This window comes from Oncorhynchus mykiss, chromosome 4 (genome assembly GCF_057628025.1).
Source record: "Oncorhynchus mykiss isolate SJ-2025 chromosome 4, ASM5762802v1, whole genome shotgun sequence".
NCBI lineage: Eukaryota > Metazoa > Chordata > Actinopteri > Salmoniformes > Salmonidae > Oncorhynchus > Oncorhynchus mykiss.
In genome coordinates this window covers 67830824-67845065 of record NC_143025.1, presented here as the reverse complement: position 1 = coordinate 67845065, position 14242 = coordinate 67830824, and the positions used below count along the sequence as shown (strand labels likewise).

The window sequence follows — 14242 nt, the reverse complement described above, 5'->3', positions numbered from 1 at the left end:
GAGTCCCACGTAAAGGGTCCTGGTAGGAAAGGAAAACTCAAGTAATTCCTCAGGTTAAAGTCAATGCTTTCTTTGGGTTATCTGTGGTAACAATTGAAGTCATACTCTATCGCATTATCAGCTATCTTAATGATTACTTCTAAAAGTGCAGACATCAGTGCAGACTTAATAGACTGGTGGTAGTATAGCCTACTGTCCTTTTCACAATACATATATTCACATTTTCTTCAAGAATGCAATGTTATATAGCACAGCATAAGGTTACAAAATATATATATACACACACATGACCCTTCTGTATGCAATACATCTGTAGTATGGAGCCTATAGATTTATTTATTTTTTAAATCAGGCTGCAAAGTGAACGTTTGTTCTTTATTAACTGAGTATTTCATCCACAGAACACTTTCTTTGGAATACATTGTCAATATGTCAATAATTTGGAAATTATTGGACTTTGGAAAGGAACTGCACTTTGATGATCATACATGTATTGTGCTCAATTTGTCATTTGTTTATTTTTTCTTGTTAAACCAATTTTTTTTTTTTTTTTTTGAAGAGTTACTATTGCTTCCCATGTCAAGTTTCAAATGTATTTCCTACCAGGACACAATACTAAGCATCGTGTATCTTCTTTGAACATTAACACCATGCATGATAAGCCTATATTCACAGTTCATGGTAACCCACACAATTTGATGACAGAGTCTTATTCATGATAAGGGGCACATTACGTAAGCCACAACATACATGTTGCAGGTATAGAAATGTGATCAACAACTCCCTAGCCTGTAAAATAGAGAACATCTTATACATAATTTCTATCCATCTACAACATTTGAGTACTTTATCAATATGTCTCTTATTAAGACTATTCTATGCTTGCATAATATACAACACTGTATCTGGAATGAGGCAAACTTGTATTCTAAATAAACGAGTCTAATTTCAAAGGTCAGTTTAACATTTGGTCCTGAGGAACATTACAAAACCTAATTTTTATTTGGCACAAATCACCCTGTCATTAAATACTACTAAGAATCACACAGGAAATCCATTGGCTTAATCCCCCTTGGTTATAGCGAAGGCAAAGGTTTGTGAGTGGTCGATAGAGAAAAGACAGTCATGCGAACATATAAAAGCTTGAATAATACATACTCAAATGCTTAACATTAGCATGAATAAAATAAAAATCAATATGTGCAAAAGCCTCTCTTGAAACACTGCCATCTTAGTTTTTCTAAGGAAGTCCACAAGAGGTACCAAAATGACCATGTAAACAATAAATGAAGTTGCCATTTGGTGATTCCTGTAAGGTAATTTGTTTCCTAAAACAGCTAGGTGTATTTCGTCCCCTAGAATATACTCGTTATGAACAATATTCTAACGTGGTATACAAAGTGTTACATTCTCAGCCTGTACATTTGTAGTCCTAAAAATGTATCAAAATGTTGATTTGTGATCCCTGGTTGGTAGATGTAATAGTAACGCCTCAAAGAAACTTGACTTTGCATCTGAATAACGATAGCCATCAGTTTCATTCTTGCAGGAGTGTGATGTCAACATTGTCATGGACACCTTGCAGGAGCAGCTCCCCTTCAAATGCGATGATCTTCTTCCTCTTGGCAGCCCTCAGAGTCCCAACCAAAGCCTCAAAGATATTTGCGCACCTATCGTCATTGAACAGGACACCAAATTTTACACAAGTTTGTCCATCTGCATCTGTAAAACAAGGCAAGGTAGTATTAAAAAAGAGAATCCTGTATTCCTTCAATAATAAAAAAAAGAAAGAAAACGAAACGTTCCTGAAACACCTGTGAATGTCTATCACATAAACAATACTCGTCAAAATGTTTGTACACACCTACTCATGCAAGGGTTTCTTCATATTCTACAATGTAGAATAATATTGGCGAAAACATCAAAACTATGAAATAACATATGGGATCATGTAGTAACCCCCCCCAAAAAAGTGTTAAAATCTAAATATTTCATATTTGAGATTCTTCAAAGTTGCCACCCTTGGCACACTCTCAACCAGGTTAATGAGGTAGTCACCTGGATTACATTTCAAGTAACAGGTGTGCCTTGTTAAAAGTTAATTTTTGTGGAATGTATATCCTTCTTAATACGTTTCAGCCAATCAGTTGTGTTGTGATAAGGTAGTGTTGGTATACAGAAGATAGCCCTATTTGGTTAAATCCCAAGTCCATATTATGGCAAGAGCAGCTCAAATAAGCAAAGAGAAACGACAGTCCATCATTATTTGAAGACATGAAGGTCAGTCAATCTGGAAAGAATTACCTCTGCTGCAGAGGATGAGATAATTAGAACGAACTGCACCTCAGAAATTGCAGCCCAAATAAACACTTCAGAGTTCAAGTAACAGACATATCAACATCAACTGTTCAGAGGAGACAGCGTCAAATCAAGCCTTCATGGTCGAATTGCTGCAAAGAATCCACAAAAGGACACCAATAATAATAATAATAAGAAGAAGAAACTTGCTTGGGCCAAGAAATACACGCAATGGACATTAGACCGGTGGAAATCTGTCTTTTAGTCTGATGAGTCCAAATCTGAGATTTTTGGTGTCTTTGTGAGACGCATAGTAGGTGATCGGATGCCCTCCGCATGTGTGGTTCCCACCGTGAAACATGGAGGAAGTGTGATAGTGTGGGGGTGCTTTGCTGGTGACACTTGTCTGATTAATTTAAAATGAATCTCACCAATTGAGATTGGTTGTGATGAGTTGGACCACAGCATGAAAGAAAAGCAGCCAACAAGTGCTCAGCATGTGGGAACTCCTTCAAGGCTGTTGGAAAAGCATTCCAGGTGAATCTGGTTAAGAGAATGCCAAGTGTGCAGAGCTGTCAAGGCAGAGGGTGGATACTTTGAAGAATCTAAAATATAATCTGATTTAACACTTTTTTGGTTAGTACATGATTCCATGTTATTTCATAGTTTTGATGTCATCACTATTATTCTACAATGTAGATAAGTCAAAATAAAGAAAAACCCTTGAATGAGTAGGTGTCCAAACTTTTGACTGGTACCATGTTTAGTGTTTCCTCTAGCACTGCACAGTATTGGCAGGGGATGACACTGAAACTAGCCATTCCCAAATAGGCTGCGGCAGCTGAGGAGCAAATAGGGGGGATGCATTGCTCTGTAAACAAGGAATTAAAGCCAGGGGATTTTCAACAGCAGGAGAGAGCATGGAGGTAGTGGAGCTAATATGGGGTGGTTATTTGGAAAAGTCTGAGATGAGTTCACAAACTGGATGCTCCACTGCCGGAGGATAAAGTTGGTGTCCAAATGAAGACAAAACAGGCTTACTTTCAGTGCACCAATTAACTATGGATCACATTAATTGCATGATGGTGTTGGGGATCCACATGGTATGCAGACTTTGGTTCCACCCCAGTGCTAATGAACTCAACTATCCACCAAGCCCTTGAACCAGGGGAGCATTCAGCAGGACAACATTTTGGATAGAAATGTTATATAGAACAAACATGCCTCTACGCAACGTTTGTTTGTTTGTTGGAACTAGTGCTGAGCAATTAATGCTGAGGTCGGTTCAGTTATGCTTATTTGAAAACAAAATCATGGATTTCGATTTGATATATTTTATTAAGCAACTGCATTATGAAATACTGACATTAAAATTAGTAGAGCTTTTTAATGGAAATGCCAAAGCCAAAAACAAGCAATTAGGGTTCAATGAGATCCATTGAAAATATTCCATCGTCTCAGTCAGGTCCACATAGTAATTAACTATTTTAAGATATTTATGTTACTTAGTTTTACTTGATGGCTTTATAATTTTACTTAAAGTCGTCATCTCATCTCAGGCAGCCAGACATTTCTGTTCTTCCCATACTGTAGGCTACTGTCTTTAGTCACCCCATTAAGCTAGGCAAGCCTGCCTAAGGATGCTGCTCTCTGAAGATATCATTTGACTAGTTCTTCAAAGTAGATCAGGCATACTTTCAATAACTCTATCCCTATCATTCTTTATGTTGTCTCTCTCTCTCTCATACGGTGGCGTATGGGGTCTGTGTGCATCTAAACAAACCGGCATAAAATTAGTGGTGTAAAGTAATTAAGTAAAAATACTACAAGTCATTTTGGGGGTATCTATACTTTACGATTTATATTTGACAACTTTTACTTTACCACGTTCCTAAAGAAAATAATGTATTTTTTACTCCTGACACCCAAAAGTACTCGTTACATTTTGACAGGAAAATTGTCCAATTCACACACGTATCAAAAGAACATCCCTGGTCATCCCTACTGCCTCTGATCTGGTGGACTCACTAAACATACATGCTTCATTTGTAAATTATGTCTGAGTTTTGGCTATACAAATCATTTATACTTTTGATACTTAAGTATATTTAAACCAAATACTTTGACACTAGTATTTTACTGGGTGACTTTCGCTGGAGTCATTTTCTATTAAAGTATCTTTACTTTTACTCAAGTATGACAATTGGGTAGTTTAACAACAACTGCATCTGTGTCTGAGCCGGTAACGAACAGGTGCAATGGATTATGGCCATTGCAGTTAATTACCACTTTTCGCCACTAAACTATACTGAACAAAAATATAAAAACGCAACATGTAAGGTGTTGGTCCCATGTTTCATGAGCTGAAATAAAATATCAGAAATTCTCCATATGCACAAGCTTATTTCCTTCAAATTTTGTGCACAAAATTAGTTTACTACTCTTTTAATGAGCATTTATTCTTTGCCAAGGTAATCCAGCCACCTGACAGGTGTGGTATATCAAGAAGCTGTTTAAACAGCATAACCATTACACAGGTGCACCTTGTGCTGGGGACAAGAAAAGGCCACTAAAATGTGCAGTTGTGTCACACAATGACACAGATGTCTGAAGTGGATGGAGCATGCAATTGGCATGCTTACTGCAGAAATAACCACCAGACCTGTGAGGGGGGACAAAAACGAATTTGGAGTGGCTGGACCTACCGGCTCCCAGAGCCAACCCTGGCTCCACCCCTGCCCAGACATCTGAAATCCATAGATTAGGGCCTAATTAATTTATTTCCATTGACTGATCTCCATATATGAACTATAACTCAGTAAAATCTTTTAAATTGTTGCATTTATATTTTTGTTCAGTATAGGTTGAAATGTTGCTTAATAAAAACTACGACTCCCTTTGGACCAGCATCCCATATACTGTTCTTGACTTAATTTCTCATGATTTGATTTCTCTCGAGAAACTAAATGGAATTCAAGTAATTGAACCAAAGTTGGAAATGTGTTGTTTAATAACCGAAACCCCCCCTGAAAATATGGTTAATGGCTCAGCACTAGTTAGAATTTAGCTGGGAGGGAAAAATTTAAAAAATAAAAATAAAAAATAAGTCTACACACCCTATTTGGAAAGAATTGTAGAAGTTTCAGATTACAGCACAACCTCTATTACAGGAATCACACCACCTATCCCTGCTGATTTGATAATTATAAACAGATGGTCTTGCAAAGTACATTGATTAAGCACTTCATCCGGTTGGTTTCATCCTTGGGATTGACATTGAGGTCTGAAAGGACGCCTGAAGATTATGATCACTTGCCTGAATTAAGTATCTATTTTCATCTTCACATACGGAACTAGAAGGACCAGACTACTGGAATTAGGATTTTGGTTATCAGTAAAAAAAAAATAATAATTAAAAGTCACCTGCCTAATGGAGCAACCTCAACTTGTGACAACTCGGGTCACTTGCCCCGGTCAATAGGGCAACCCCCATTGCATTGGTTATTTGTTATAAGCAAAGTGCACTGTAATACAAGACTATACTTACTTTTACTGCCAAGCCGTTGGATCTCTCCAACAAGCAGAGATACTTCATGTTGGACGTTCATTGCAACTAGAAGTGTAACAAAATGTAAGTGTCACATGCCAATATTATATGGGCATTCCCAGAAACCAAAAGCAGCAAGGGAGAGGGGGTGTCATAATGTAGACATGTGTCATAACATCTCTTGTAATGTATTATAGGATAAATGGGCTCCTGGTTAAGACAGGATACACCATCACAGTATTATAAAGATGGTCCGTTTCTCAAAAATGTAGCCTACGCAGCAGCAGAAACAAGTCAGTTTCACATTGTAACAAGCTGCAACAAAATTGCCTTCCATATGAAAAGTGGGGCGGCAGGTAGCCTAGTGGTTAGAGCATTGGGCCAAGTAAATGAAAGGTTGCTAGCTCTAATCCCCAAGCTGAAAAGGTACAAATCTTTCGTTCTGCCCCTGAACAAAGCAGTTAACCCACTGTTCCTAGGCAGTCATTGTAAATAAGAATTTGTTCTTAACCGACTTGCCTAGTTAAATAAAAAGGTAAAAAAAAAAAAAGAAAAAGACTATCAATGCGGAAGTAGGCAAGCTGGGCTCAGTAGGGTTTAACCTATTTACCACAGCCGCAAAGTCAAAATGGGCTGTAATGGTGACAAAAAAAAACACCCTTTGTCTAAATATAAGTTTAAGCAAAAATTAGCAGTGTGGTTTGGGTTAAAGTCACATTTTAAGAAGAGAAATTGTAGAAATAGGCGAGATATGACTTTGTTGCTGTGATAGGTAGTGATCGGTCGTCACTAGTTAAGGGAATTTAGAATCAATCACGTTGAAATAGACGGTGAATCCGTTTCGAGACCCATTACTTGACCCCTGTCCAGCTTGACTATTTCGATCCTTTAAAAAATAAAAATAAAATAATTTGATTATAGACTACATAAACACGGCTATGGCAGACAATGGAAGGAAATGCGAGAGGCTGCCGGCTAAAGTGATGATAGAGTTTAAATGTAGGCTAATAACCCAACAGACTATGCGCATGTTCTATTTCACATTTAATTGTTATTAGGTTGCGGTATTTACCTGAGTAAGAGCGATATCCCGATATAACACGATGCCTGAGTAGAATTCAACAGGAAGAGAAAGAGGGACGAAGCAAATTAAAACCGTACCATAAAAGGCAGTATTGCCGACGTCATGACCACTCCTTCTTTGGCTACAGGGAGGGGGAGCTTAAAACTCCTTTTAGCTTTGGTGATGATCACCTAGTTTATACAGAGCTCAGTTTTGAAGGCATAGGCTTACGTGAAAAATCTTGTTTTAATACGTACATAAGGCAAATGTTCCGGAACCAATTTACGCCTAGAGGAACATGTTTTTTCTGGAACATGCTTACTCCTGACATTGTCTGGAAAAAAAGCTTGGTTGATGCATTACAAAATATTGTATAGCAAACAAATTTAAGGAAGTGCTCTTTAAGATTGTACATAAGCTATATCCATGTAATTCTGTGTTGTCCAAATTTGTGGCTAATGATGACATCTGCGAAAAAGTGAACGTTTGACTCACTTGTTCTATGAATGTTAATGGTCTTGTTATCAATGCAATAGTAACATATCTATGATAGATTTTTGGGAAAAACCTTGCAGAATACTTGTTTACCTTTTTGAACACCACCCATGTTGTTGACAAATGATATGTTACTATTGCAATGATAACAAGACCATCTAAATTATTGTGATTTATTTTTTATTCTTGTTGCTTTAAACAAGACAAATTCCAGAATTCTACACCAAAATAGCAAATATTTTTGATTGAATCATCTTTAAGATATTATTTTTGTTATTCACTAGGGATAATATCTCCCTGAATCATGGAGATTTTTCTGAGTGAATACAAACTGCACTAGAATTGTATTTTTTTTGTATATAAAAACTCAGCAATAAAATAAAACAGCCCTTTCAGGACGCTTTCTTTCAAAGATAATTTGTAAAAATCCAAATAACTTCAGATTTTTATTGTAAAGAGTATAAAACACTGTTTCCCATGCAACCAAACAATTAATGAACATGCACCTGTGGAACGGTCGTTAAGACACTGGCAGCTTACAGACGGTGGGCAATTAAGGTCATAGTTATGAAAACTTTGGACACTAAAAGAGGCCTTTCTATGGACTCTGAAAAACACCAAAAGAAAGATGCCCAGGGTCCCCGCTCATCTGTGTGAACGTGCCTTAGGAATGCTGCAAGGAGGCATGGGGACTGCAGATGTGGCCAGGGTAATACATTGCAATGTCCGTACTGTGAGATGCCTAAGACAGCGCTACAGGGAGACTGGACGGACAGCTGATCGTCCTCACAGTGGCAGACCACGTGTAACAACACTTGCACAGGATCGGTACATCTGAACATCACACCTGCGGGACAGGATGGTAACAACAACTGCCCGAGTTACAACAGGAACTCACAATCTCCCCATCAGTGCTCAGACTGTCCACAATAGGCTGAGAGAGGATGGACTGAGGGCTTGTAGACCTGTTGTAAGGCAGGTCCTCACCAGACATCACCGGCAACAACATCACCTATGGGCACAAACCCACTGTCACTGGACCAGACAGGACTGGCAAAAAGTGTTCTGCCATGGCCATCGAAGAGCCCAGATCTCAATCCCATTGAGCACGTCTGGAACCTGTTGGATCGGAGGGTGAGGGCTAGGGCCATTCCCCCCCAGAAATGTCCGGGAACTTGCAGGTGCCTTGGTGGAAGAGTTGGGTAACATCTCACAGCAAGAACTGGCAAATCTGGTGCAGTCCATGAGGAGGAGATGCACTGCAGTACTTAATGCAGCTGGTGGCCACACCAGATACTGACTGTTACCTTTGACCCCTCCTTTGTTCATTCAATTTCTGTGGAACTTGTTCAGTTTATGTCTCAGTTGTTGAATCTTATGTTTATACATGTTAAGTTTGCCGAAAATAAACGCAATTGACAGTGAGAGGACTTTCTTTTTCTGCGTGTACACTACCAGTCAAAAGTTTGGGGTCATTTAAATGCTTCTTTATTTTTTTTAAGAAAATGCCAAATATTTGTCCATTAAAATAACATCAAAATGATCAGAAATACAGTGTAGACATTGTTAATGTTGTAAATGACCATTGTAGCTGAAAACAGCAGACTTTTTAATGGAATATCTACATAGGCCCATTGTCAGCAACCATCACTCCTGTGTTCCAATGGAATGTTGTGTTAGCTAATCCAAGTTTATAATTTTAAGTCACTAATTGATCATTAGAAAACCCTTTTGCAATTATGTTAGCACAGCTGAAAACTTGAATAATTTAAAACTAGCCTTCTTTAGACTAGTTGGGCATCAGTGTTTGTGGGTTCAATTACAGGCTCAAAATGGCCAGAAACAAAGAACTTTATTCTCAAACAGTCTATTCTTATTCTGAGAAATGAAGGCTATTCCATGCAAGAAAATGCCAAACTTAAGATCTTGTACAACGCTGGGTACTACGCCCTTCACAGAACAGCGCAACCTGGTTCTAACCAGAATAGAAAGAGGACTGGGAGGCCATAGTGCACAACTGAGTAAGAGGACAAGTACATTAGAGTGTCTAGTTTGAGAAACAGACGCCTCACAAGTCCACAACTGGCAATTAAATAGTACCCGCAAAACACCAGTCTCAACGTCAAAAGTGAAGAGGCAACTCCGGGATGCTGGCCTTCTTCAGTTGTGCACCAGGGCCTCCCACTCCTTTCTATTCAGGTTAGAGCCAGTTTGCGCTGTTCTGTAAGGGAGTAATACACAGCGTTGTACAAGATCTTCAATTCTTTGGCATTTTCTCGCATGGAATAGCCTCTCTTTTCTCAGAACAAGAATAGACTAATGAGTTTCAGATGAAGGTTCTTTATTTCTGGACATTTTGAGCCTGTAAATCGAAACCACAAATGCTGATGCTCCAGATTCAAGCAGCACAACGGTTCTCAGCTGTGCTAACAATTGCAAAAGGGTTTTCTAATCAATTAGCCTTTTAAAATTATAAACTTGGATTAGCTAACACAACGTGCCATTGGAACACAGTAGTGAAGGTTGCTGACAAACGGCCTATGTACGCCTATGTAGCTATTCCATAAAAATAAAAGCCTTTCCAGCTACAATAGTAATTTACACCATTTAACAATGTCTACACTGTATTTCTGATCAATTTTGTTATTTTAAATGGACAAAAGTGCTTTCCTTTCAAAAACAAGGACATTTCTAAGTGACCCCAAACTTTTGAATGGTGGTGTATGCATTTTGTCTGTAGCTGTGTTTTGTTAGACATGTTTGATGTAGGGATGTAAATTGATAATTTGGTATTATGAAAAAAATAAGAGGTTGAGCGTCGCTGTTGGACACGATTAGCATATCTACATTTTGCCATTTCCACTGCACTAATATGCACGGTGGCTGTATCGTCTGTTGCTGCATGTGCTTGGTTTAGCCATTGACTACTGCAAACAAAGCCATTCATTAAAAAAACCTATAGAAAAAAAAAGCTTTTAAAAAGGCTACTGGCATCGGAGTGTGTTTGAACTAAGGTTGTGTTTCAACCCATATCTTTTTATTTATTGGCAAACTCATTTTTTGGGGGTCACATTGCTACCTCAAAGATAACTACAGAACAGGGTACTGGTTTTGAGTCTTCCTTCCAATCATGTCGAAGGGTTTTTAAAATATTCGATACTCAGCCGGACAACCCTGAGGGCCAGAGGGCTCTGCCCAAACTGGCTCTTAAGAACAGATGGTCATGCAGATTGACCAAAATGTTATAAACTGGTCAGGTAGGTTAGGTTTATGAAATATTCTCTGACCAGTGTCCCCGGTTTCTCTTTTGGTCACTGTAGCCTACCTGACAATCACACATCTATCCCAGCTGGCAGAATTAGCAGCAGGACTCAAAATACCCACTTCCTGTTCTTGGTTAGTCTCTTGAACCAGAATCTGGCCTTGCAGGAGATGTGGATAAGGTGAATCACCTTTAAGCCCAGGAAGCATCCATTCAACTTGCCATTGGCCAGATTAAAACTTAATGTTAAAATACATTCGTTACTCACCAAATATGGAGTTTTGAATAGCAACTATCGCCATTTACTGCCGTCAGGGCCTGTATGTACTTCCAAAAAGTCTAAATAAAAAGTTTTTTTTTAATGCCTCATTGGCATCTCCAATGTATTGAGCCGTTGTAGACTTCCAGCAATGACGGCAGTAAATGACAATAGTATATCCCTTCCAGTCTCGCAGTCCCTGCTGCTGAAAAGAATCCCCAATTGCATGATGCTGCCACCACCATGCTTCACAGTAGGGATGGTGTTAGACGGGTGATGAGCTGTGCCTGGTTCTTCAGACATAGCGTTTTGCATTCAGGTCAAAGAGATACATTTGTCTCATTAGACCACTGAATCTTTTGCCTTATGCTTGAAGTCTTTCATGTGCCTTTTTTGCATACCCATCTTAGCCAAGGAACTCTATCGTTCTGTCAGAGTGGTCATTGGGTTCTTGGTCTCCTCCCTGACCAAAGGTCTTCTTGCCCAGTTAGGTCAGCTCGAGGCAGAGTCTGGGTAGTTCCATATTTTTTCAATTTCTCAAAAGATGGAGACCACTGTGCTCTTGGAAACATTCAACACTCTATAAGTTGTTTTATACCCTTCCCCAGATATACCTTAATACAATTATATCTCGGAGATCTACGGACAATTCCTTGGACTTCATTGTTTCTGCTCTGACATGCACTGTTGGACCTAGGTGGTTCTTCAAGGTTTTATTGGCAGACTATATCCAAAGAGGTATATTGCCACCGCTTGGTGGGATGAAAACATAGTTTAACAAAAAAATAAATAAATAGGGTAATGAAAAAAATAAACCTCATAAGCTGGGTTCTAATACTCAAACTGGGTTCTAATACTCATACTAACCTCACTAATCATACTATGTCTGATGTAAATTGAGTATGTAGTATGCTTAGTGGTCAGAGTGTGGATATAGTTAGTATGACAAAGTTCCCGGATGTCGTACTAGTCGCCAAAATACGAAGTATACAAGCAATGGACACCATTTCCGCACTTTTGTATTTCGCTACACTCGCATTAACATCTGCTAACCATGTGTATGTGACAAATAAAATTTGATTTGAATTATTCAGAAATAGGCGTGGCTTCACAACGTTTTCAGATTTGAAGAAAATGGCGGAAAATATGCAACAGAAGTCTGATGAGAGCAGATTCAAATTTATTGCTTTAACTAATTATGACAAATGTTAAGAAAATGTTGAGCAATGTAATAAAGTAATGCCTTTTCAAATAAGTTACATTGTGTTGGCAGACAATTTGTTAGCTACGCTATCCTTACAAACCGCATAGCATTACAGCAGTATGTACCAGATATGTTAGCTACCTACTAACATTAGTTGGCTACTAATACATCGAACTTACCAGTATATTTACTTCATGCAATCTACCCAACATTTATTGACTTGATTATTCACGTAATTCATAGCTTTGCTAAGGGGTATGTATAGTGGTTCAGGTGTGTTTGTAAATTCACTCTGGCCATCTAGTCCAATTTCAGAGCACTCTCCTCTGACGGTGCCAGAGCTCAGAATAACTGATGAATTTACGAATGCTCACTCATTGAATGTGGCAATTGTCAGTAAACCTCAGCAAAAAAAGCCTAATTAAATTGTTGCCAGCAGCATAGTTAGTCACCAACACTCTGGATAACATGAAAACAGCCTAACCAGCTCTGCTAGGGTGAGTAAAATACTCACGAGTGAGGTTCTCATTTGTGTCTGGAAGTAGCTAGCAAGTTAGCTTGGGTGCTTGAATTTACTTTATTTTACCTTTATTTAAATTGCCAAGTCAGTTAAGAACAAATTCTTATTTACAGTGCCGTTGCGAGTCAAATGTTCTGACTCTCGCGGATCAACGCTACTCCTCAGCTAAAGCACTTCAAATTTATGAACGGACAATCTGACAACACACTGAATTTATGAACGCTCTGAGTGCACTCTGGCACTCCATATTGAATTTACAAACATGTCTAGCTAGTAATTTGTTATGCTAACAAGAGATTGCATAACAACAGCATCAACTTACAGTACACAGGCAAAGCGCTAGTACACGCAACTGAAAAGACACCATTCAACAACAGTATACTAAAATGAACTAATAGTTTCCATATGGGTATTCGAACAGAGCGCTATTATTCTCACAAAACAAAAATGTACTCCTTCACTTGGTCAAATGTACTCAGCTCCCACACAGGCTCTGGGGCCTGAGAGGGGGAGCATCTTCAGACAGTATTCCCTGCAATGTTTCAGCTGCGAAATCCGATTATATAATGGCAGTCTGCAAACAAAAATTAAAGGTGCATGCCACCACCTACTGTGCTGGACTGTGTGTCAATCACAGTTTAAAACATTATCTCCACATTTCTAAATCCTTCTACCTAACTCGGTACATTGAGAAAATAAGAGTCCTACTAACAGACCCACCCCCAAATCCCTTCCAACCCCCCTACACTTAAATCGTTCCCTCTCTTCAACAATATAACATGAGGCACCGTTTCGTCGACCATACACATGTTTACCAACCAGATGTAATGACAAGTTCAATGTAGGTGCAATCAAGCAAACACCACTTCCTTAATCTGACCTTTGAATCTTGGTCCACCAACCTTTTCTTTTGAGGGCATATAAATGCCAGACCTTGGGCTCAGAGTCCCATCTCTTCTACCACACATCTATCAAAATGGCTCTGATGTTATATTTGGCCTCACCTCTACCCAGTGGAAAATGATCACGTCATTTTAAAGCCCATTTAAAAGTTGTAGAACCAATGGCCATTCCCTTCCACACCCAAATGGGCTGGGACCCAACATAATCTCACTACTACAGTACACCCAGTCCCTCAATTCACCATAATAACATTAATGCCTCCAATAGTAAGTCACTCCTATTAGATTTGCCAGGACTTCTGACTGAAGTCCTGGAGATCCAATAACCTTTTAATCGCTTTCTCAAGGATTTCCAGTTTCTTTGATTTTTGGTTAGTTTGTCCTGTACAATGAATTACTTACGCAATAAACGAAGCAAACTCAACCTTCTTTACGATTAGTGTTCCAAGACCTCTCAACCCACTGACATTGTGGGACAGGTGGGTTTCTTTCTAAATCATGTCCTAACAATTGAATTGGCCACAGGTGGACTCTAATCAAGTTGTATCGACCTTGACTAACCTGTTTCCCCACACATTGCCTCTGCACCTGTACCCCCTGTATATAGCCTCGGGTCTGTTATTTTATTGTTGCTCTTTAATTGTTTGTTATTTTTATTTGGTCTTTTAAAAAAAAAAAAACATTTCAGTTTA

General features: G+C 38.8%; 1 protein-coding gene across 1 annotated transcript; it reads right to left on the bottom strand.

Moving 5' to 3' along the window:
• Window positions 1-985: 985 nt before the first annotated feature.
• Window positions 986-6970, bottom strand: abracl (ABRA C-terminal like). The gene is given in 3 exon segments (NM_001160560.2): window positions 986-1722; window positions 5846-5911; window positions 6918-6970. Coding segments are annotated over 2 exon segments (246 nt in total). The 5' UTR covers window positions 5907-5911; window positions 6918-6970; the 3' UTR covers window positions 986-1537.
• Between the last annotated feature and the right edge of the window lie 7272 nt (window positions 6971-14242).